At 39.7% G+C, this 22,329-nt stretch overlaps 1 protein-coding gene across 1 annotated transcript in view; it reads right to left on the bottom strand.

Moving 5' to 3' along the window:
- Positions 1-888: 888 nt before the first annotated feature.
- The window catches only part of LOC141109019 (uncharacterized), a 91,943-nt gene continuing 70,502 nt past the window's right edge, over positions 889-22,329 (bottom strand). Inside the window, exons 39-76 of the mRNA XM_073600975.1 lie at positions 12,832-13,044; positions 12,601-12,744; positions 12,001-12,157; positions 11,772-11,914; positions 10,707-10,799; positions 10,550-10,613; positions 10,369-10,467; positions 10,154-10,257; positions 9,894-10,032; positions 9,684-9,802; positions 9,440-9,589; positions 9,191-9,361; positions 8,791-9,097; positions 8,614-8,690; positions 8,441-8,528; positions 8,227-8,344; positions 7,919-8,042; positions 6,523-6,659; positions 6,156-6,411; positions 5,803-6,045; positions 5,513-5,689; positions 5,284-5,429; positions 5,108-5,198; positions 4,619-5,008; positions 4,400-4,526; positions 4,062-4,180; positions 3,765-3,961; positions 3,449-3,632; positions 3,205-3,370; positions 2,980-3,104; positions 2,564-2,872; positions 2,256-2,459; positions 2,036-2,161; positions 1,781-1,951; positions 1,588-1,692; positions 1,353-1,448; positions 1,088-1,222; positions 889-997 (exon numbers count right to left, since the gene is read on the bottom strand). Of these exons, the coding sequence (XP_073457076.1) occupies positions 983-997; positions 1,088-1,222; positions 1,353-1,448; positions 1,588-1,692; positions 1,781-1,951; positions 2,036-2,161; positions 2,256-2,459; positions 2,564-2,872; positions 2,980-3,104; positions 3,205-3,370; positions 3,449-3,632; positions 3,765-3,961; positions 4,062-4,180; positions 4,400-4,526; positions 4,619-5,008; positions 5,108-5,198; positions 5,284-5,429; positions 5,513-5,689; positions 5,803-6,045; positions 6,156-6,411; positions 6,523-6,659; positions 7,919-8,042; positions 8,227-8,344; positions 8,441-8,528; positions 8,614-8,690; positions 8,791-9,097; positions 9,191-9,361; positions 9,440-9,589; positions 9,684-9,802; positions 9,894-10,032; positions 10,154-10,257; positions 10,369-10,467; positions 10,550-10,613; positions 10,707-10,799; positions 11,772-11,914; positions 12,001-12,157; positions 12,601-12,744; positions 12,832-13,044 (5,829 nt within the window). The 3' untranslated portion in view covers positions 889-982. The remainder of the gene's footprint in view (positions 998-1,087; positions 1,223-1,352; positions 1,449-1,587; positions 1,693-1,780; positions 1,952-2,035; positions 2,162-2,255; positions 2,460-2,563; positions 2,873-2,979; positions 3,105-3,204; positions 3,371-3,448; positions 3,633-3,764; positions 3,962-4,061; positions 4,181-4,399; positions 4,527-4,618; positions 5,009-5,107; positions 5,199-5,283; positions 5,430-5,512; positions 5,690-5,802; positions 6,046-6,155; positions 6,412-6,522; positions 6,660-7,918; positions 8,043-8,226; positions 8,345-8,440; positions 8,529-8,613; positions 8,691-8,790; positions 9,098-9,190; positions 9,362-9,439; positions 9,590-9,683; positions 9,803-9,893; positions 10,033-10,153; positions 10,258-10,368; positions 10,468-10,549; positions 10,614-10,706; positions 10,800-11,771; positions 11,915-12,000; positions 12,158-12,600; positions 12,745-12,831; positions 13,045-22,329) is intronic.

The following is a 22,329-nucleotide window of genomic DNA, read 5'->3' as shown; positions in this document are numbered from 1 at the left end:
GGACCCTGATGTAAGGGGGAGGCTCTCTGGGGACTCTGATGTAATGGGGGCTCTCTGGGGACCCTGATGTAAGGAGGGGATCTCTGGGGACCCTGATGTAAAAGGGAGGCTCTCTGGGGACCCTGATGTAAGGGGGAGGCTCTCTTTATTGTGCGTGTTTGCAAATTTAAAGTGGGCCGGTCTGGATGAAGTCCAGGGCCAAATTTTTGTCCCAGTCCAGCCCTGCTTGTTGACCACAATAGTACATGGCAGGTCAGCTGAATAGTAAATGTAGACTGTAACCAGTTGCATTTTTGAATTGCACTCATATACACCTTAGGTTTTTTGAAAAGCCAGAAGTGGGAGATTTCCTTTAAGGGCCATTCAATATTTAAAGCTGAACTCCAGGCCAAATACAGAGTTGAATTACTTATTATTTAGAGTGTTTCACTATTCAAAGGGTTTGTATTTTTTGTAAATTTAGTCCTGAGATTTACAGAGCCCCACCAGAATGTACAGCCAGGCTTGCAAATTTTCACTGTTGCAGTTAAGCAATAAGGCTAGGTCACCTCCCTACCCCCAGCCTAGGATAGGACAGAGAAAGAGTAGCAGCAGTTTGCTGAATTGCTCACACTAATCTCTCTTTCTGTCTGCATATGCGCGTGCAGCATGATTGGCTGCTAACAATGACCATCCCTCTATCGGTCTAAGGGCTGCTGTACAAGGAATTATATGATACAGATAATAAGCCATATTCAGGTAATTACAGTAGCCACATAAAACTCTTTATTATGTTTTACTGAGTTCATAACTGCATTAATTTCTGTGTTTACATCTACCACTAAAGTAGAAACCATTTAATCAATTACATGAAAATTGTGTTTGTTAGTATGAAAAGGCCACAACATATTTAATGATCTTCAATAATTTATTTAAATATTAAATATTAGCACAATATAATTGAAATACTGTTCATTTTTCTACAACCATTTAGAAGTATTTACTATTCGCTCTCCTTCTGCAAAAAATACAGAGACAAAATGTAAGGTACAAGAAGTAATTTTAAGAGAATGAAGTGACATCACATTTAAAAAAAATGCTGCTATACCTTTCCTCCAATGTCACGGCTCTTGGACCTGAGCTTGTTGACCTGGGACTCAGCAATGTCAGCTCTCTCTTCGGCCTCTTCAAGCTCATGTTGGACCTTCCTGAAGCGGCCCAGGTGAGCATTGGCTTGTTCCTCCTGAAGAACAAAGTTAATCAATTATCAATTGAAAATTGGGTCTAAAGTCTAAATTGCTTATAATCAGTCTTGTCTATGAAGAAAAGGCTTCTGGAAAAGTTTTTCTACAAGAAATGAAGTTTGTACTTACAGATTCCTCAGCCTGTCTCTTGTAGGCCTTGACCTTCAGCTGCAGTTTGTCTACCAGGTCCTGCAACCTCAGGAGGTTTTTCCTGTCTTCCTCAGTCTGCAAAATAAAATTAATATAGAGCATTCAGAATTTAAAAGTCATGTTTGTAACAAAAATGGTTTAATCCAAGAAATACCTAAAAGCAAGAAGTCCTTAGGGATTTTCCATACTGAGTATGTGTACTAAGTTACTGTACCTGGTAGGTGAGTTCTTTAACCCTCCTTTCATATTTGCGAACTCCTTTAATGGACTCAACTCCACGTTTCTGTTCACTGTCCAGCTCATTCTCCAGTTCACGCACCTATGGGGAACATTTTCAGAAAAAAATATTGTTGGAATTGTTATATTTGTCCTCTAATCTTTACCATTTTTGCATTTAAAATACTTACTCTGACTTCCAGTTTCTGGAGTTGCTTCTTGCCACCCTTCATTGCCAGCTGTTCAGCTTCATCCAGACGGTGTTGCAGGTCCTTCACAGTCTGTTCAAGGTTCTTCTTCATTCTCTCCAGGTGGGCACTGGTGTCCTGCTCCTTCTTCAGCTCTTCTGCCATCAGAGCAGCCTTAAGTAGTATAGAAAAACAGTCAGTGGGAATGTTGACTTGGTGTAATCTATGCTATGAGTTTGTAGAAGAATGGATACGTACATCAGTGATGGCCTTTTTAGCTTTGTCTTCAGCATTTCTGGATTCCTGAACACTTTCCTCCACTTCATTCGTCAGCTGTGCAATGTCACTTTCTAATTTCTTCTTGCTGTTCAGCAGGCTAGTGTTCTAGAAAAACAAATATGTGGGTCACTAGTTAGAATTTAATGAAATTCGGTAACATTTATTGCTAAATCTAATGATATTTAGTAGTAGATTTTACCTGTGAGTGCAGGAGCTGCAGGCGTTCACTGGCATCCAGAAGTTCCTGTTCTGCCAACTTGCGAGATCTCTCTGTTTGTTCCAGAGCGGACCTAGACTCTTCAATCTCAGCTTGTTGCAGATTGTTTCTGCGTTCAATCACAGCAACCTGTTCCTTCAGGTCTTCCTGTCCTCTCAAGGCATCATCTAACTGCAGCTGGGCATCCTAGATGACAAAAAGTGTGTGATCATAAACCAACAATCTGACTACTTTCAATAGAATGAGACTAGAGCTTTGTATTTTATATGATTTGCACTTTTTTGGGATACCTTCAGCTGTCCTTGCACATTTCTGAGCTGTTTCTGTGCCTCTGAAGCCTGGCGGTTGGCATGGCTAAGTTGGATCTCAAGTTCATTCAAATCTCCTTCCATCTTCTTTTTCAGTCTGAGAGCATCATTTCTGCTTCTGATTTCAGAGTCCAGTGTGCTCTGCATGGTGTCAATGGCTCTCTGGCTGTTTCTCTTAAGCTGTTCAATTTCCTCATCCTTCTCTGCAATCTTCCTGTCCACCTCAGATTTGATCTGGTTCAGCTCAAGCTGGACACGGAGGATTTTGGCTTCTTCATGTTCCAATGATCCCTTTATAAAAGGAACACAATATTTAAAATTAGGTTGGTAGACTGGCACTCAGGTCATGCCAAAATAAAGCCAATCCATGTTATCAGTGTATTTTTCTAGTTGTATACCTCAGCTTCCTCCAGAGCAGCCTGAAGGTCACTCTTCTCCTGTTCAACCTGCTTCCTAGCCTTCTCCAGTTCATTGATGGACTTTCCAGTCTCACCAATCTGTTCAGTCAGATCTGAGATCTCCTCTGGTGAAGAGATGGTCAAACACATGTTACACATCTATTCAGTGCATATGCCAGTCTCATCAATGAAAAATTATAGAAATACAGTAAGTAAGCAACATACGTTGCAAGTTCTTGTTCTCGCGTTTCAGGGTTTCAACTTGTTCTAGAGCCTCTTCATAAGCATTCTTCATCTTGAAGATCTCAGTGCTCAGGCTACGAGCCTCTTTCTGAGCAGCCTCCAGTTCAGCTTGACCCTCCTCATACTTCTGCTTCCATTCTGCCAGGACCTGAAATCATGGACATATATAGAATATGTATCCAAATAATTGAAAGTTATTACAGTTGCATTATGCCTGCATATTAACCTTATCAAAGTTTCTCTGTTTCTTGTCAAGAGAAGCTGCTGCACTATTTGCTCTCTCCACATCGACCATGAGATCTTCAACCTCAGACTGCAACCTCTGCTTGGTCTTTTCCAGGGAGGCACACTTGGAGTTCACAGCCTCAACCTGTTCCTCAGCATCCTGTAAACGCTGAGCCAGTTTCTTCCTGTAAAGCAAATAAAGAACAATATTATGTAATGGCACAATAAGAGTCTGTTAAAAACAAATCTCTTTTTTTCTATTGTAAAATCAATAAAAAATATTGAAATAAATACAAATGTCCTGAGTTTCAACTTACTTGGCCTCCTCCAGCTCCTCTGTGCGCTGAATGGCATCAGTTTCGTATTTGGTCCTCCACTGGGCAACTTCACCATTAGCCTTGGACAGAGAACGTTGAAGCTCAGCCTTGGCTTCCTGTTCCTCCTCATATTGCTCACGGAGCAAGTCATTGTCATGGCGAGCAGACTGCAGGGCATGGGCAAGGGCATTCTTTGCCTGGAATATGCAGATAAGAATTATGTGAAATACATGTAATGGCATTGTAGGAAATGTACTGTTTCAATATTGTTTGTTTAACTTAACATCACAATGTTACCTTTGACTCCTCTTCAAGCTGTCTCTTGAGTTCCTCAACCTGCTGAGTGAAGCCCTGTTTGCCTCTGGATAGCTGAGAAATTAGAGACTCCTTCTCTTCAAGCTGGCGAGACAGCTCACCTGGAATCATATGAAAGCAATATCACATAGCATGAAAAACAATGCATTTAGTAGATACATCACAGTGCATGTAGTCAAGTATTTCTTCACTCTTCTGAATACTCTTGGCATTTCATTGGTTTTGTACAACATTTTAGAGGCTTGTATTTCATCTATTAAACACTTCATTATATTGTTACATGTATTACTTCTATTATATGAGTACAGTAATAAACCTACCAGTCTCAGTCTGCAGACGAGCCTTCTGGGTAGTGAGGTCATTAAGTAAACGCAGATGTTCATCATCCTTAGACTTAACTTCACTCAGTTGGTCCTCAAGCACACGGTTAACTTTTTCAAGGTTGGCCTATAAGAACATTTGGTAAAATCATTGTCTTCATTCCAGAATAAGGATTAAAAAAAGGATAAAGAAACATCTATTTTCAAGAAATTTCTTACCTTTGACTTAGAGACGCTCTCCAGGTTGCTGGCCAGGTCATCAACCTCCATCTTCAGTTCACTCTTTTCTTTCTCCAGCTTCTGCTTAACACGCTGCAGGTTGTCAATCTGTTCTCCAAGCTCAGCAACACTGTCAGCATGCTTTTTGCGCAGAGCAGAAGCAGTGGCTTCATTTTGAAGAGTAGCTTCTTCTAGGTCACGTCTCAGTTTCTGGAATTCAGCTTCACGCTTCTTGTTCACCTCAATCTGTGCAGATGTTGCACCTCCAGCTTCCTCAAGTCTTTCACTGATTTCTTCAAGTTCTCTAGAAAGATCAGCTCTCTGTTTCTCAATCTTGGCCCGAGCTGCCCTCTCAGCTTCAATTTCCTCCTCAAGTTCTTCAATACGAGCCTAAATAGAGCAGGTTATTATTATTGGGATTTTAATATTCATAGTTAAATAATGGGAAATTAATATAATGATATTAGAATCCTGTAATCCATCCTTTACCTGCAGTTCCTTTATCTTCTTCTGGAGTTGAGATCCAAGGGATTGTTCATCCTCAATCTTTCCTTGGAGTTGGCTGATTTCAAAGTCCTTCCTGTGAATCAAGGTTAATACAAGTTATAAATGCAGTCTTCATTTTCAGGTTTTTCTTTTAAAAAAAACTAGAGAGCGCTCCTTACTTTTTTAGCTTTTCGTCAGATTGCTGCTTATCGTTTTCAAGATCCATGACGGTTTCCTGGGACAGTTTCAGGTCACCTTCCAGCTTTCTCTTGGCCCTCTCTAGATCAAGACGGAGTTTCTTCTCTTGTTCCAGAGAACCTTCCAGCTAGAAGTACATGCATTTATTTGAATAATTTGGCCACTTTTTAAATACCCAATAGATTAGAAATCTTATTTCAAGATACTCACATCATCTACTTGCTGTTCCAGCTTTGTCTTTGCTTTGGTCAAGGAGTTGACTTTGTCTTCCTCAGCCTGAAGGTCATCAAGAGTTTGCTGATGGGCCTCCTGAAGAGCTTTCTTTTCCTTGGCGAGTTTGGAGACATTTTCATCAAGAGTTGCCAATTCTTCAGTAAGATTTTTAACCTATAAATAAGGGAACAAAGATTAACATACATAATTATACTGTATTAGAAAGTAGACTTTGCATTTGTGTATTTGAATCAGAAAGTGAACTTTACGTTTCTTGTTGCTTATACCTTATTTTCTGTTGCATGTTTTTCTTTTTCTACTTTTGCCAGAGTGAGTTCTAGGTCATCAATGTCTTTCTTCAGCTCTGAGCATTCATCTTCCAGTTTCCTTTTCTTAGCTGTCAGTTCAGCATTGCTTTCTTCCTCATCTTCAAGTCTCTCATTGAGCTCCTTGAGTTTTGATTCAAGTTGAATCTTGTTCTTGATGAGACTTTCACATCTCTCCTCAGCATCAGCCAGAGTCTCAGATTCCTTTTGAAAACAATTTTCTTTTAGGCTACTGGGAATTCTTGGATTTATCACAACTAGATATCACTATAACTTATTTTTTAAACAGAGTTTTGCTATAAAACTTTACATACCGCCTGGACATGGAGCTGTAACTCATTCTTTTCCTGCAGCAAGGAAATCATTTTCTGCTCTAGTTCTTTCTTCTTGGCCTCTGACTTTGCCAGAGCTTCCTTGGTCTTTTCAAACTCCTCTTTCATATTTGCCATCTCTTTCTCAGATTCTGCACTCTTCAGGAGAGGCTTAATCTTGAAGTAGAGTTTCATCCATGGCCAGTGTTTGACATTCATGAATGATCTGACATTGTACTGGATGACAAAGATGGCTTCCCTGTTTAAGAAATGTCACATATCAAGTAAATATGTCTGTTATAAAAAATTTTGTTTTGCCTCTATAGCTATCATTACTAGTATACTTTTGTGAGTAGAAAATCATTTTTACCTTCTTTCCATCATCTTCTTGAACTCAATTCTCATCAAGAAACCTCTGCAAAGAGCCTGAGTACGAGTTATAAGTTGTGCCAGCTTTTCATCTCTCATCTCTTCCAGTGTACCCAGGAGACCAGCTTTGAAGAATACCTTAAAAAAAAAAAATAGTCATTTTAACCACTTCCCACCCAAAGTACATCATATGACGTACTGGACTTTGAGTGGGGACATCCTAATGATGCCTACAGGCATCATCCAAATATCATCTATTTTGGCTAGCGATTCCCTGCACCGTAAGAACATTCATAGCGGCAGTTCAGCTGCTTGATTGTCCTTACAGGCGACGGGATGGGACGCCCCCCGCCATCCTCTGATGCTACTACTGGCTCGACCGTGTGATCGACGAGCCGGAGAAAGAATCCACCAGAAGTTGAGCATAGAGATTTCCAAGGGATAGATGGTCCCCGGCAATCTCTATAACCTGCGGAGGACCGGGTGCGACGTTATGACATCACGTCTGGCCTGGCGGAAGTAAACATTGCCGGGGATTTGGCTGGAAAGGCCGAGATTGTTTATTTTTTCTTTTGATCTTGGTCTTTCCTGCCTGGAGGAGAGATACGGGGTCTTATAGAAAATAAAAAGGGACCTGTCATGCACTATTCCTATAACAAGGGATGTTTACATTCCTTGTAATAGGAATAAAAGTGATCAAGAAAAATTTTTTAAAGGGAAAGTTTAAAAAAAAAAATTCTAATAAATTAAACAATAAAAAAAAAAAAAATTCAAGTGCCCCCGTCCCCATTTGCTCGCACACAGAAGCAAACGCATACATACATCGCGCCCACATATTTAAATGGCGTTCAAACCACACATGTGAGGTGTCACCACAAACGTTAGAGCGAGAGTAACAATTCTAGCCCAAGACCTCCTCTGTAACTCTAAACAGGTAACCTGTAAAATATTTTAAAGCATTGTCTATGGAGAGCTTTTAGTAAAAAAAGTTTGGCGCCATTCCACAAGTGTGCGCAATTTTAAAGCATGACATGTTAGGTATCTATTTACTCGGTGTAACATCATCTTTCACATTATACAAAAAAATTGGGCTAACTTTACTGTTTTTTTTTTTAATTGATGAAACAGTTTTTTTCCCAAAAAAAACGCATTTGAAAAATTGCTGCACAAATACCATGGGAAGTAAAAAGCCGCATTGGCCACAATTTTATTCCCTACGGTCTCTGCTAAAAAAACATATATAATATTTGGGGGTTCTGAGTAATTTTCTAGGAAAAAAAATATGATTTTTACATGTAGGAGCAAAGTGACAGAATTGGCCAGGATGGGAAGTGGTTAAATGTAAATATTAGAAACGGTTAGAGTTACCATTTTCTGGGAGCTGCTGTCTGCCATACCTTGGTGTGACCAAATTTGTACTGAGTGTGGTCAACATCAATAGAGCCCAATAGTTTTTCTGATGCCTTCTTGCTGTCAATAAACTGCCCATCTGGGATTGCACTGGCATTCAGGACCTTGTAACTTTAGAAAAAAGAAACAGTATGGAATAAATACTGATCATTCTTGAAGTGTATAACAAACCATACATATCTAAATAACTAAAATGTTCCCAACGCTCCCAAATCTAATGGCATTGTTCACCCCTAATGATCCAATAGTTTCTATAAGCTATACAGGTATGTTTACAATGTGCATGAAAATTTACCGTTGCTTAAAGTCAGCATAAATAATTCTGCTGGGGAATCCCTTTCTGCAGATTCTGATACCCTCCAAGACACCGTTACATCTCAGTTGGTGAATGATCAAGTGGTTATCCATGATACCTGTGAGAAATCATAAATATCAATAGTGACCACAAAAATTATAGGGCCTTCCTAATGTTTAGTGTTTGCAGCATAAACAGGAAAATAAAATTGTACCTGGAGTTTTGGTCTCATTGGGGATCAGACAACGCACAAAGTGAGGGTGAGTGCTTCTCAAGTTGGACATTAGTTTGTTCAAGTTTTCCTATAACACACACAATATAAATTAGGATTTTCTGCTATGGCAGAAATGATGTAAGTCTTTATGCAGATAGAACAGTCATACTAACTCTGAACAGGCAAGACACAGTCTGGAAAGAGGATCCCTTCTTCTTCTTTCCACCTTTGCCACCACCGGCGGCAGCATCTGTTAATAAAACATAATGGAAGAGTCATCATAGATCTTTATCTAAATGTAAAAGTACAAAAAAAGCCTAAAATAAGAAAAGAACAGGAAAGTTACTCACCATCGGCAGCATTGTAGCTGGAGTACAGGAAGGACAGCAGTTTCATTGAAGATTTCTGGTACAGCTGGATAACAGATTCATTCAATGGATCCTTATTCTTGTCAAGCCAGCCAGTGATGTTGTAATCCACAGTACCAGCATAGTGCACAAGAGAGAAGTGAGCCTCAGCCTTTCCTTTGCCAGGTTTGGGCTTCTCAAAGTTCTTGCACTTGCCAAGATGCTGCTCATACAGCTTGTTCTTGAAGGATGTGTCAGTGGCCTTGGGGAACATGCACTCCTCTTCAAGGATGGAGAAGATGCCCATAGGCTGATAATAAACGATAAGTGTTACTTTAAGTCTGTAACTACAAATAATTCTACATTTTTGGTTTCATAATATAATTTCCATATGTGAAATTACCTTCTCAATAAGCTCAATGCAGGCAGCCAAATCCATACCAAAGTCAATGAACTCCCAGTCAATACCTTCCTTCTTGTATTCCTCTTGTTCCAGGACGAACATGTGGTGGTTGAAGAACTGCTGCAACTTCTCATTGGTGAAGTTGATACAGAGCTGTTCCAAGCTGTTGTACTGTATGTCAAATAAAGAAATGAGAACAGGTCCTTTGCTTTGAAAGACATACAAACCTAAAACTGTTCAAGAACTTACATCAAAGATTTCAAATCCAGCAATATCCAGCACACCAATATAGAACTGTCTTGGCTGCTTGGTGTCGAGCTGCTGGTTGATACGAGTGACCATCCACAAGAAGAGTTTCTCAAAAACGGATTTGCTGAGGGCACCAACAGAGTTGTTGACCTAAAGAGTAGAGCAAAAATCATGTGTTAATATATTATAGAAAGCATAGTTATCTTTGAGTATGTGGTTATTTTATTTCTTGATTTTATCATACCTGAGATACAGTTTGTCCCTTGGTGACAAACTCATTGCCGACCTTTACTCTGGGGTAGCACAAAGCCTTCAGCAAATCAGCAGAGTTGAAACCCATCAGATAAGCAATCTTGTCAGCAACTGGAGATAAGACATATAGTATGAAATAAACCCTAAAATGGCATAGATGGAAAAAAAAATCATAAAATAAGTTGAAAAACAAAGGACAAACCCTCAGTGCCATCTGGCTCGGCCTGCTCCTCCCTCTGCTTCTGCTTGAACTTCATGTTGCCATGATGCATAACAGCACCAGTCAACTTGTAGATGCCGACCTTTTCTTCTGGGATGAATCCCAGGATGTCAATGGCAGTCTGTTGGAAAAATAGCTCTGGTTATTTAGTGCCTAGTAACACATTCTGTACATCTGTGGAAATTATACAATCTGTGGAAAACTGAAAAATGTTTTCTTGTTCCAAGATTTCAACAACTTACATCTGTGGCAATGAACTCCTCTGTATCATTAATACTCTTCACAACGATTTCACCCATGCTGATTAAGGGGTAGTCGTATGGGTTGGTGGTAATAAGAAGCATCTCTGAACACAAACGACATTAAAAAAATGATAAGTTCTTCATTCAATAACACATGCTTATGGTTTGCAGGTCTCATTTCTCTGCCTATTATCTGAAAGGAAATATGACCGTACCTACAACCTCTGGTTTATGGTTTGTCATGATCTGGTAGAAGATGTGGTAGCTTCTTTCAGCTGACAGCTGGAATGTTACTCTGGACTTCTCCAGCAGATCTATAAAATTGCATAGTAGTAATTGTATGAATTTATGTGAGAAACTACAAAATGAGAAGAAATTTGAGGGTTTCGTTCTTACATGTTTCAATATCAGCTGAAGCCAGTTTTCCAGTGGTACCAAAGTGGATTCTGATGAATTTACCCTAAACATGACAAGAGAAGATAAGAAAGGAGTCCATAAAATATGAGAACCAAAAAATGAGTAACTAATAAACAGAGAATTCATATATACTTACAAAACGAGAGGAGTTGTCATTTCTTACAGTCTTGGCATTACCAAAGGCTTCCAGCAGTGGGTTAGCCTGGATGATTTGATCTTCCAGATTACCCTAAATATAAAGAGGTACAAAGTATCAGCAGACAGGTAAAAGTGATAGAAACAAGCAAAAAGGGAAGAAAAGCAGAAAAATGCAAGTCCTACCAGTGGCTACTACATGTTGTACTTTGGTGCATTGATTATACAAGTACAAGGCCCTTTAAGCTGGCCTGAGCGAGCAGCTTCTTTATGTAGCAAATAACATCCCAATTATATTAGCAGTTTCACAGACAGATACCAATACAGTTTTAGCCTGTATATTTCTTGAACACTGCAAAGAATACATGAACTGTGAAGGACAGGACTGTAATCAGAGCATAGCTATATTTCTTGTCGTACTTGGCTTTCACAAATCTCTATGCGTTGACACTCAACACATCTCCCAAATTACATAACTTTGTTAACACATATTTACTATGTAATATAGTCCCTAAGAATGCAAAGAAGCACCTAGAATTTTTAATATGTATACTATGACTTTAGTTTGTTTTCCATCAAGAAGATGTAGCATGCTATTACTTAGGATCATTCAACAACCTAACCACTTTGAGCTTAAAAAACCTTTCCTAAACGAATGGAAAAATATTCTTTTGCTGATATGCAGCTTTATCCCCTTTTTTTTACATTCTTTGTAGAAAATAATAATTTCACAATTTTTTTACACTGACTTTGGATATATGTATATTCATAATTAATCACCTCTAACTTGTCTTTTTTCCAAATGAGACAAGTTGAGTTTTTTAAAACCTTTCATACAAGGGAGACCTGCAATGCTTTTTACTAATATACTCGTTTAGACTGCCTTTGTATTCTCTCTAAATCTTTAATGGCCTTATAACAGTACATTAGCCAAAACTGTATTCCATACTCAAGATGTGACCTTAGTGATTTACGTGGGATAATGCTATACATATATTATGTGTTTTCATCTCATCTTTATTAATTTTAATTCATTTTTATTAAAAGTTGCAAGTTGAGTACGAACCTGCATGCCGCTGCTGGACTCCTTCTTCTTACCACTGTCACCAATAGCTGCAATTGTTGCAAAGTACTGGATGACACGCTTGGTGTTGACAGTCTTTCCAGCACCAGATTCACCAGTAATCAGGACAGACTGATTTTCACGATCTGCCAAATGCAAATGTAGATTTAAAACATGTATGTGGCTTCTGAACATATCAAACAAACATTCAGAATAAGACAAGCCCAGGTACCTGTGAGCATAAACTGATAAGCGTTATCAGAGATGGAGAAGATGTGTGGTGGGGCTTCCATACGCTTCTTGCCTCTGTAGCCAGCAACCACCTTAGGGTCATACACTGGCAGCCACTTGTAGGGGTTCACAGTGACGCAGAAAAGCCCAGAGTATGTCTGTTGTATATTATAAAGTATATGATGTTAGTTTGTGAAACAACTGTGGTTTCTTAAAACGTCCCACTCCTTAAACTGAAACTCTATATTTTACCCCAAAATATAAAATCTATTGCCAGGCTGCTCTGGAACATGCTATTTGCAGCATTTAGGACCCTCCACCTAATAGCAACTTACAAAGGAGGTTGGGTTTTAAAGCTAAGTACCAAGATTTTTTTTTTTTTTTTTTTACATTTAGCAACCAAAGTCGGACTTTCAGGCTAAAGCTGTTATTTTACAGGGTAGGTTTAACTTTATTAAGAAGTTTGGTTGCCAGTCATCAACTAATGCATAAAAAAAAATCTAAAGATTTTTTTATAGGATGAATTATTAGGATTGTTGCAATAGCTCTTATCCACATTTTATTTTGACTCCTGTCATTTTATCTAGATATTGGGACTTACGTAGATCATCCAGGCTGCGTAACGCTCTTTGAGGTTATACAGTACAGAAGCTTCATTCAGGTGAGTCATCATCGCCATGTCTTCAATTTTATCGTACTTGGGAGGATTCTGGGGGTAAACTTGGCTTTCTTTGACTGTTACAGTCTGAAATGGAAAACAATATGTTTAATATATGATTTTTAATCATGTTTAGTACTTGATTTATTCTGAAAAATATGCTATAATAGTTACCCTGTTATCGTCAGTCTTTACGGTAATTTTTCCATCTTCCCGAGCGGTGACCAAACCCTTTACGTAAAGTTCCTTTTGGTCATCTACGAAACAGGTGTTCTTGGCATCAAAAGGTTTGTTCTGGGCTTCCAGTCTTTCTTTGTCAGTCTTACGGAGGTACTGGGCGGCATCGCCAAAAACCGCCATTTCACCGTCACCCATGGCTGCTGGTTTCTGTATGAAAATGTATTATTTTTATTAATGCTTTAATAAGCACCTCCTTACTGCCTGTTTTATCCCCTGAAAGCTTGCACCACCACGCCGAAATGCACGCAAATACAATTGAATTGTATCACATTTGATGGGTAATCATGCCCAATGAACACGACAGCGGGATAATTTTTGATGCAAAGCATCATTGTCGCAGCACGTGTATACTCCGTATAGCTGCTTTTGCAGCTTGGGGGGCCAGTTGAGAGGTGGTAAAATTGTGCCTCATCTGCTGTTTTTGCTGGCACCCCCCAAACTGCAAGTGTAAACTAAGCCATATTGTCATTGGTTAAGTAAATAGCAAGTGCTTATTAGGGCTCAGCTGTGATTATTACTCCTATACTCCTGTGAAGCTATACCTTTGCCTTAGGCGAGCCATACATTGTAAAATCTTCTTTCTGAAGGGAAAGAACATTTGCTTGATTTCCTCATCAACACAGTCAGTGTTAATGGGGGAATTCCTTCCGCTGCGCTATTGTAATCTGACAGCAGGAGTTTTCCAAGCTGTCAGAATACAATGATCACTGCTGGCAGCTATAGCCACCACCAGTGATTACAAATAAAAAAAAAAAAACACAACAGGCTGGTTGTACTTTAGTTGCCCATAGACGAAATGAAATTCGGCCAGTTCATCGGGAACCAGACAAATTTTAAACCATCTATGGCCAGGAGCAGGAACAACTAGAAAGATTTACTAGAATTGTTAGGGCATAGCCAGCCAAAGAGAGACACGATTGAATCAATACTTTTTTGTGATTATTGTCCAAACAATACACTATAATTTTGATATTATTGTCCAAACAATACAAGGAACTTAGTTGCTGGACAGGATGTGTGTTAGAACGCAGAGTATAATAGGATTTTTTTGTCGAGGTGGGTACATTTTAGCATACCTCTATGGTCCACCACAGCCAGGAGGCCAGAAGAAACCACAAAACCTAACATCAGTTGGGGTACCAATGTGTTTGCTACTCCTTTCTCATTAAACTGCAGCCTCAGTTGACCATAGAGCTGTGTGTTGTAGGGGGGACATGGCAATTACAATGTTATAGCACCTGGAGAAACTCTACTGCCACTATATTACTGGCTAATGAGCTTAAATAAAATAACTGGAATTCTAACCCATTGTTTTACTTTTAAATAGAGTGGGTCAGTGTTAAAATGGTCATGAACTAGCAGGCTGAATGAAAAAAGATCAGATTCCTCCATTCACTCTATACAAAGTGAATGGACGATTCCCCCGGTCCCTGGTCAGAATACCCAAACAGCCATAAACAGTTCTAAATTCTCTGCCCGACTCTCTTGTTTTTTCAAAGGATGATGAAAGGGACAGTACCACTCACTATGCGAATTTCGTCCAGTTCATCAGGAAGCAGCCGAAATTTGAACAGTGTGTGTGTGTGTGTAATACTGACATATAATCACACACATAGGTTGGACTTGATGGACTTGTGTCTTTTTTCAACCTCACCTACAATGTAACAGTTTTTATCCAGCTTTAGATTCTCTCTTGGCTATTATTTCTTTTTTTCTCAGTTGACTTTGCCTTCCTGGTGACATTAGGACTTTTCATTACATAGCTACATCGTTAGTCTGGTTTAAAAAAAAGACACAAGTCCATCTAGTGGAACCATATCCATCTAGTTCAACCAGCGTTGAGCTGAACTCTTCCCTCTTAGGAGTACATTCCAATTATAAACCTATAAAGGTTCTACTAGGGTGCCATTGAAACTATCACCAGCCCTCTAAGCTAAACCTTTGCAAAGAGGGGAAGCAGAAAGTTTAGCTTATGGCAATGTCATCGGGACAGCAAACAAGGGGGATCCTCTTAGGGGAACCAACAGCATTCTTTTTCAGCTAATTTAAAGCAATCTATCTAAAGTTAGTCTAAAGTGTCAGTTAATCTACTATACAGTGTTTGACCACTTACCTGTTAGCACTGTCTAAGATGAAAAAAATACGATGGCCCCCTAAAAAGAGAAAAGAAAGACAATTCCAACAAATTAATATTTACAGCATTTTCATTTGCAGGATCCTATGTTCTACAAAATAACTAATATGTCTTTACATGTGTAATCTAATGCATATTGTGAGCCTCCAAAGTGTGAGCCTCCAGTTTCCATTTACAATGAATAGCTATATAATGTTGTATAACTATTACTGATTTTGATGCACAGCCTAAGTTCTTTAAACTGCTGGCATACTTTTTTTCTAAGTGTAGGAATGAGCTACAAGATCTGATATGGTTCTTTAGAATGCACAGCCTGCTTGAAGACTACTCACCAGAACTGAGAGGTAAGGAGCTTAGGTTCAATGGGGAGGCTTATATACTGTAGGCCAGCCCCTGTGCATACTTAGCTTGCTCCACATATGGACGTGGGCTTTATGTTGCCTTAACTGAGTGTTTGAACCCATAGTTGTCTGTTTAACCCGAGTTAAAAATAGCCAACATAATTTAGCAGGGGACACTTGAGTACTCCGTTGTTGAAAGCCACATTTGCAGTCTATAATTTAGGAAGGGATTGTTTTACATTGAGCTAAGGAAGCTGTGAATGAAGGAAAACTTGCAACTAAAATAGAATCTCTTATCTCTTAATGTAACATACATGTTTGAGTCTGATTTTGGCATTAAAAAAAAAAAAAAATAAGATAGACCTTATGTATTTTATTAATGATCCTATAGGTGTGATGATGACTGATATGACTGATTTGTTGTTTCATGTACACATAACCTACTTTGACCGCCGGCAGCAGGAAAATGCAAAATGCAGCAAAAACATGCTGCCAGTGATTAATGCATTACTATCCTGAATGTGGTTCTTCTGCATTTAGGCTGGATTCACACCTGTGCATTTTTAGTGCTTTTTGCATTTTGCAGATTTGCACTGCAGTCCATTTACCATGGTTTCCTATGGAACACGTTCTGTAGTGCAAATCTGCAAAATGCAAAAAGCAGTAAAAATGCAGAGGTGTGAATCCAGCCTAAGGCTCTATTCACACTAACGCGATTTTTGATGCATTTTGCAGAAATGCATGGGAATTCCTATGGAACATGTTCACATCAATGCATTTTTGTGCCTCTGCGTTTTTGGAAAGGGTCGGGGACTTTTTTTCATGCAAAATGCAGCGTTTTGCATGTAATAGAATTCAATGGACCCGCATCCAAAACGCAAGTACCGCGTTTCTACAGCGTTTTTGACGCGTTTTGCGTTTATTTTTTCTTTCTTTTTCTTTTACACTGTATACAGTATAAAAAAAAAAACACTGTAAAAATAAATAAATAAAATGCAAAATGCGGCAAAAACGCATGTCCAATAACGCGGCAAGCAACGCAAAAAGCACTGTAGAAACGCTCAAAGGCAACATGCATAGGTGTGAATCGAGCCTTAGGCTCGATTCACACCTATGCATGTTGCTTTTGAGCGTTTCTGCAGTGCTTTTTGCGTTGCTTGCTTCGTTTTTGAACATGCGTTTTTACAGCGTTTTTGTGGCGTTTTTGCCACGTTTTGCATTTTTTTTTATACTGTATACAGTGTAAAAAAAAGAAAGAAAAAAACGCAAAACACGGCAAAAACGCAGCAAAAACGCTACAAAAACGCTGTACTTGCGTTTTTTGATGCTGGTCCGTTGAATTCTATTACTTGCAAAATGCTGCATTTTGCTTGAAAAAAAGTCCCTGACCCTTTCCAAAAACGCAGAGGTACAAAAATGCATTGATGTGAACATGTTCCATAGGAACCCATGTTAAAACATTACCATGCATTTCTGCAAAATGCAAAATGCATCAAAAAACGCATTAGTGTGAATAGAGCCTAAGGCTGGATTCACATCTATGCATTTTTAGTGCTTTTTGCATTTTGCAGATTTGCACTACAGTCCATTTAGGCTGGATTCACATGTATGCATTTTTAGTGCTTTTTGCATTTTGCAGATTTGCACTACAGAACGTGTTCCATAGGAAACCATGTTAAATGGACTGCAGTGCAAATCTGCAAAATGGAAAAAGCACTAAAAATGCATAGGTGTGAATCAGGCCTTAGCATGGTTTCCTATGGAACATGTTCTGTAGTGCAAATCTGCAAAATGCAAAAAGCACTAAAAATGCATAGGTGTGAATCCAGCTTTAGGCTCCATTCACACTAGCGCGTTTTTTGATGCATTTTTCATTTTGCAGAAATGCATGGGAGTTTTTTAACATGGGTTCCTATGGAACATGTTCACATCAATGCATTTTTGTGCCTCTGCGTTTTTGGAAAGGGTCAGGGACTTTTTTTCATGCAAAATGCAGCATTTTGCATGTAATAGAATTCAACGGACCAGCATCAAAAACGCAAGTGCAGCGTTTTTGCAGCTTTTTTACAGCGTTTTTGCAGCATTTATGATGCATTTTGTTTTTGTTTTTTAGACTGCATACAGTCTAAAAAAAATGCAAAACATGGCAAAAACACCGCAAAAACGCTGCTCAAAAACGTGGCAAACATCACAAAAAAAACTCCAGAGACGCTCAAAAGCAACATGCATAGATGTGAATCGAGCCTAAGGCTGGATTCACACCTATGCATTTTTGGTGCTTTTTGCATTTTGCATATTTGCACTACAGAACGTGTTCCATAGGAAACCATGTTAAATGGACTGTAGTGCAAATCTGCAAAATGCAAAAAGCACTAAAACTGCATAGGTGTGAATCCAGCCTTAGGCTGGATTCACACTAAGGCTCCATTCACACTAGCGCGTTTTTTGATGCATTTTGCATTTTGCAGAAATGCACGGGAATTTTTTAACATGGGTTCCTATGGAACATGTTCACATCAATGCCTTTTTGTTTCTCTGCATTTTTGGAAAGGGTCAGGGACTTTTTTTCATGCAAAATGCAGCGTTTTGCATGTAATAGAATTCAATGGACAAGCATCAAAAACGCAAGTGCACCGTTTTTGCAGCGTTTTTGGTGCGTTTTTGGTGTGTTTCTGATGCGTTTTTGCCGTTTTTTTTTTTTTTTAAGACTGTAAAAAAAAAAAAAACCGCAAACCGCAAATCGCGGCAAAAACGTCACACCCAGAACTTCCAGCTTGGAACGCAGTTGGTACGCACGCCACGGACTGGCTTTCCTGTACATTGTCCCTGTGTTTTCTCGCTCAGCCTAATATTGCCATTAGCGATTGTGCTTTTTATTCACTTAATTTTTAAATAAATCCTTTTTACTACACTATATGAGCCCCTTGTTTTTTCCCATGAGGATCGTGCTGCTTGCTGCCAAGGTGGAGCCCTAATTGGAGTATATTCCGGAAACCCCATTGATTAAGTGAACAGGTTGCCGGAGGTACAGATGATGTAATACAGCTACCCAAGGAGGAGATCCGGATACAGCTGCCCACTCTATGCCTATTACCCCTGTAGGGGTAACTACATTTGGTGAGTGGGGACGCATTGGGGGAGCATCAAGTCACCATACCTGCTGTGCACTGAAGTCACCTGATCCTGTGGAATCTTGGATCATTTTTTCTGTTTGCTTTTTATGGTTTCACGTTTGTTCAAGGATCTGGACTACACATTGGACAATCACTTATATTATGTAATCATTGCGGACATTTTTTGCACATTAAATTAGGGTGTGCACATATTAATTAGTGTTTATATCAAGGTTAGAGAGTCCTGTACTTCAGAATATTCACGTTTTTTTATCTATAGTTTTTCGTTATTGGATTGGTTTATATTATTTACATTTGGGTGGATGGATGAGGGTTGGTGTGCATCCCATTACTAATTTAGTGGAGCTGCACCCTAACCCCTCTCATTACTACCCTTCTATCACTTTAACATTTCCTAACTCACACACTTAGTGAGTATTTATAAGGTGTTACCTTTCTTACACGATTATTTTTGAGACCCACACTCCGACATTATATAAATTAGGCTTGGGAGCTGAGCCGAAACATCTTAGAATTTTCTTTAATTTAGTTAGGGCCATATAGGGTAGCGCCATTTCCCCAATTGCTCTAATCTACTCTTGTAAGTTCTCTTGGGAACCTATTAGGGGAGGCTGCAACCTATTTTCCTAAGCGCGGATTTTTATACATAATTAGTTTCTCTAGTGAGTCTGCCTCTCCCTCAGCCCTAACCAGGTCAGCCCTCAGCTGTCTATGCATGCCCCCTATGAGCTTCTGCCACGCGGCCTCGGAATGTGTCCAGATCCCGGCGGATCAGTCCCAGCTCTGTGTGGACATAGTCGATCTTGTCGGTCAGGGTAGTGCGGCATGCAGTAATTGCCTGCATTAGCTCCGCAAACTCCATGGAGGACTTAGAGGGTTCTGAGGCGGGGAGAGATTCAGCCATCCTCCACGTCTCCTCCTCTGTCTGCGTGGCCAGGGTATTGCTGATGGCGGCCACTGCAGCTCTGCTCTTGTGTTCCTGACGGGTCTTTGGTCGGTTATTTTGCCGATTATTTCCCCGTTCAGGCATGTAGGGTCACAGGGGGACAGTAACCCGCTACTTTCTCACTGTCGGCACTCAAGTGATGTAGGATTTAGACGGCGGAGCAGCTCTAAAGCACGTCTGCTCGCTGCGCCATCTTGGACAAAAATTTAATTTTTTAACGTGCCTTTTCATCGAATGTTTTCCTGAATTATATGATCACAAGAAGTTGTGAGAAGAGCCTTTCATATTACAAATGTAGTATGGCCAAAAGGACATGGTCTGTTCCCTGGGGCTGACCACAGTATCCATGCATTTCCAGCTCATCGAAACACATGCATAATAAGTATTCATGCGATCCAATGGACTTCTACGACACACAACGATCGATGAAAAAAAAAAAAAAAAAAACATGTGAACTATTTTCCATGACAAGCCACTGCACAACGCAAGCAGTATATGTTAACCAGATCAATTTAAAAAAATGGGATACCAAGTAACACACATTTTGATGCATCATAACATGTGCATTACTGCGCAAAGGCGTAAAGAGAGCTTTAAAGTCTATTTCCTGGCTTTATGTGGATTGAACGATGTTCCACAAGGTCTGAGCAGTTCTGCAGTAAAATTATATACAAAGGTGTAACCCCTTTTTTTTTTTTGCATCCTTACATCGTGATTACATGGAGCTGTTGTACACCCCGTCATGGTGGGGTCCCATGACACCCTGCACTCACAGTATATCCTCAGCCTACCGAACTGAGTGACCCTGGGTATCATTCAACCCGGAAAACTGAGGACATCTAGTGGCGGAAACAGTTAACTGCAGGGGACAGCTCTGAAGTGGAGGGGGAGTATTGCAGTTAGTAAAATGACAAAAACAGTCTGGCGCCAGAAAAATGGGACATATGTTGCACTGGGAACCTTGTGAATGTCCAGCAAGAGCCTAAAAAGCAGCTGTGTGGGTGAGCACACCAGGAGGGGTGTGAATACAAGTAAAAACAAGTATTGCAGTTAGAGCTGCTTTTTAACAGCTGCTTGGGAGATCATAAAGAAACAAAAAATGCCCAGAGTTGGGCTTTAAGCTATTCACAAGATACGTCATACTATTGATACGCCATGCGATGATATGATACGTCATACGATCATGTTATTACAGTTGCCACCAGTTAAAAACAAGTGTTATGTCCCGTACACACGATCGGACTTTCCGACAACAAAACCGTGGAATTTTGTTCGAAGGTTGTTGGCTCCAACTTGTGTTGCATACACACGATCACACAAATGTTGGCCAACAATTACGAACGTAGTGACGTATTAGACATACTACGTGGTTTTTCAGCTCTTTAGCGCCACCCTTTGGGCTCCTTCTGCTAATTTCATGTTAGTAGAAGTTTGGTGAGTGTTGATTCGCACTTTCCTTTTTGTGTTTTTTATTTTGCGCTATTATTATTATTCTTGATATCACTTGAAAAAAAAGCCTTTGAAAATTTGTTCGCAATAACTCCATCAGTATCACCAGCAAAGCAGCTTCATTGTTATCCCATTAAAGAAGAAGAGAATTGTGTGCTGCATTTGGAGATTCCCTAATTTGCCACGTCATGAATGTTAGTTCTCCATTATGATCGCTAGTTTACAAGACTAGCCGCTTCTGCTTCTGAGCATGCGACGGACTTGTGTACACACGATCAGAAAGTCCAACAACAAAAAGTTTGCTGGCGGAAAATTTGAGAACCTGCTAGTCAACATTTGTTGGCGAAAAGTCTGACAACAAATGATCGATGGAACATACACACGGTCGGACTTTTTGCCAACAAGATCACATCCAATATTTGTTGTCGGAAAATCCTATCGTGTGTACGGGGCATTAGGGTCTGCGGGAAGGTGGGTTTTAGTTCAGAGATTAAGGTTTCATTATTTTGGGATTGCAAGCTTAGCATAATAGTGTAGTGGGGCAAAATGATTTTAATAAACCATTCCCCTATACATGTACAGGTGGCAAACCTAGTTCTGTTGGCAGTGTGTGGAGATTAGGCTGTAGGGGCAATAAAAGTAATCAGCAGTGATGTTTTGAGAAACTGGAGGATGAGAAGGAGCTCCTTAGTATCTTCAATGCACATCCCTGTCTTTTCACACCAGCTACTCCGTGAGAGACTAACACTTGTCACAGATAAATCTACCATAGCCTACCCTATTAACATTCTTATGCCAGCAATCAATCAAGGCAAGAACTTAAATACACCGAGTTGATGACTGCAAATGTCAGTGTATGTGATGATCATCATAGCTCTGCTTTGTCTTACATTTTGGACTATGTAGAAAAACATCCCCTACGAATTTCAAGAGACTTTCATACTTGAGGTGATTGTAGCCGTATTCAGTATTGCTTGGACCTTGAAAAAAGGGGACATACCCCGAAGGCTTGTCCTGAAAAATTGTATGTTAGTGCAAATAAAAAAAGTATCACGGACAGTACGCAATTTTCTCAAGAGACTTTCAGAATAGAAGGTTTGAGGAAACTAGTCATAACTTACGATCTACGTCATTGTTTCCCAACCCCAGAGGAACCACTACAATCATTTTCAGGTCTCAGTCAACCCTTACTGAAACAAATTAATTGAGGGTCAATGGGAAAAATGCCTTTTACATTGGTAGTCAGTTGGAAGAATGCAACCCCTAATGTGGTGATGAAAATGCCATCCTTACACACAACTAAAAACTTAATTGGCATAATCGTGCTGGCTTTGACAAGTGGTATTGGTATACAGGCACCATAATACGGGAGGTCAACCACAGCCCCTAAAAACCTCTAGAGCAGGGATGTCCACCCTTTTGACCTTC

This window comes from Aquarana catesbeiana, linkage group LG09 (genome assembly GCF_042186555.1).
Source record: "Aquarana catesbeiana isolate 2022-GZ linkage group LG09, ASM4218655v1, whole genome shotgun sequence".
In the NCBI taxonomy this organism is placed as follows: domain Eukaryota; kingdom Metazoa; phylum Chordata; class Amphibia; order Anura; family Ranidae; genus Aquarana; species Aquarana catesbeiana.
Note: the sequence above shows the minus strand (reverse complement) of the source record. Positions and strands in the feature narration are given on the sequence as shown.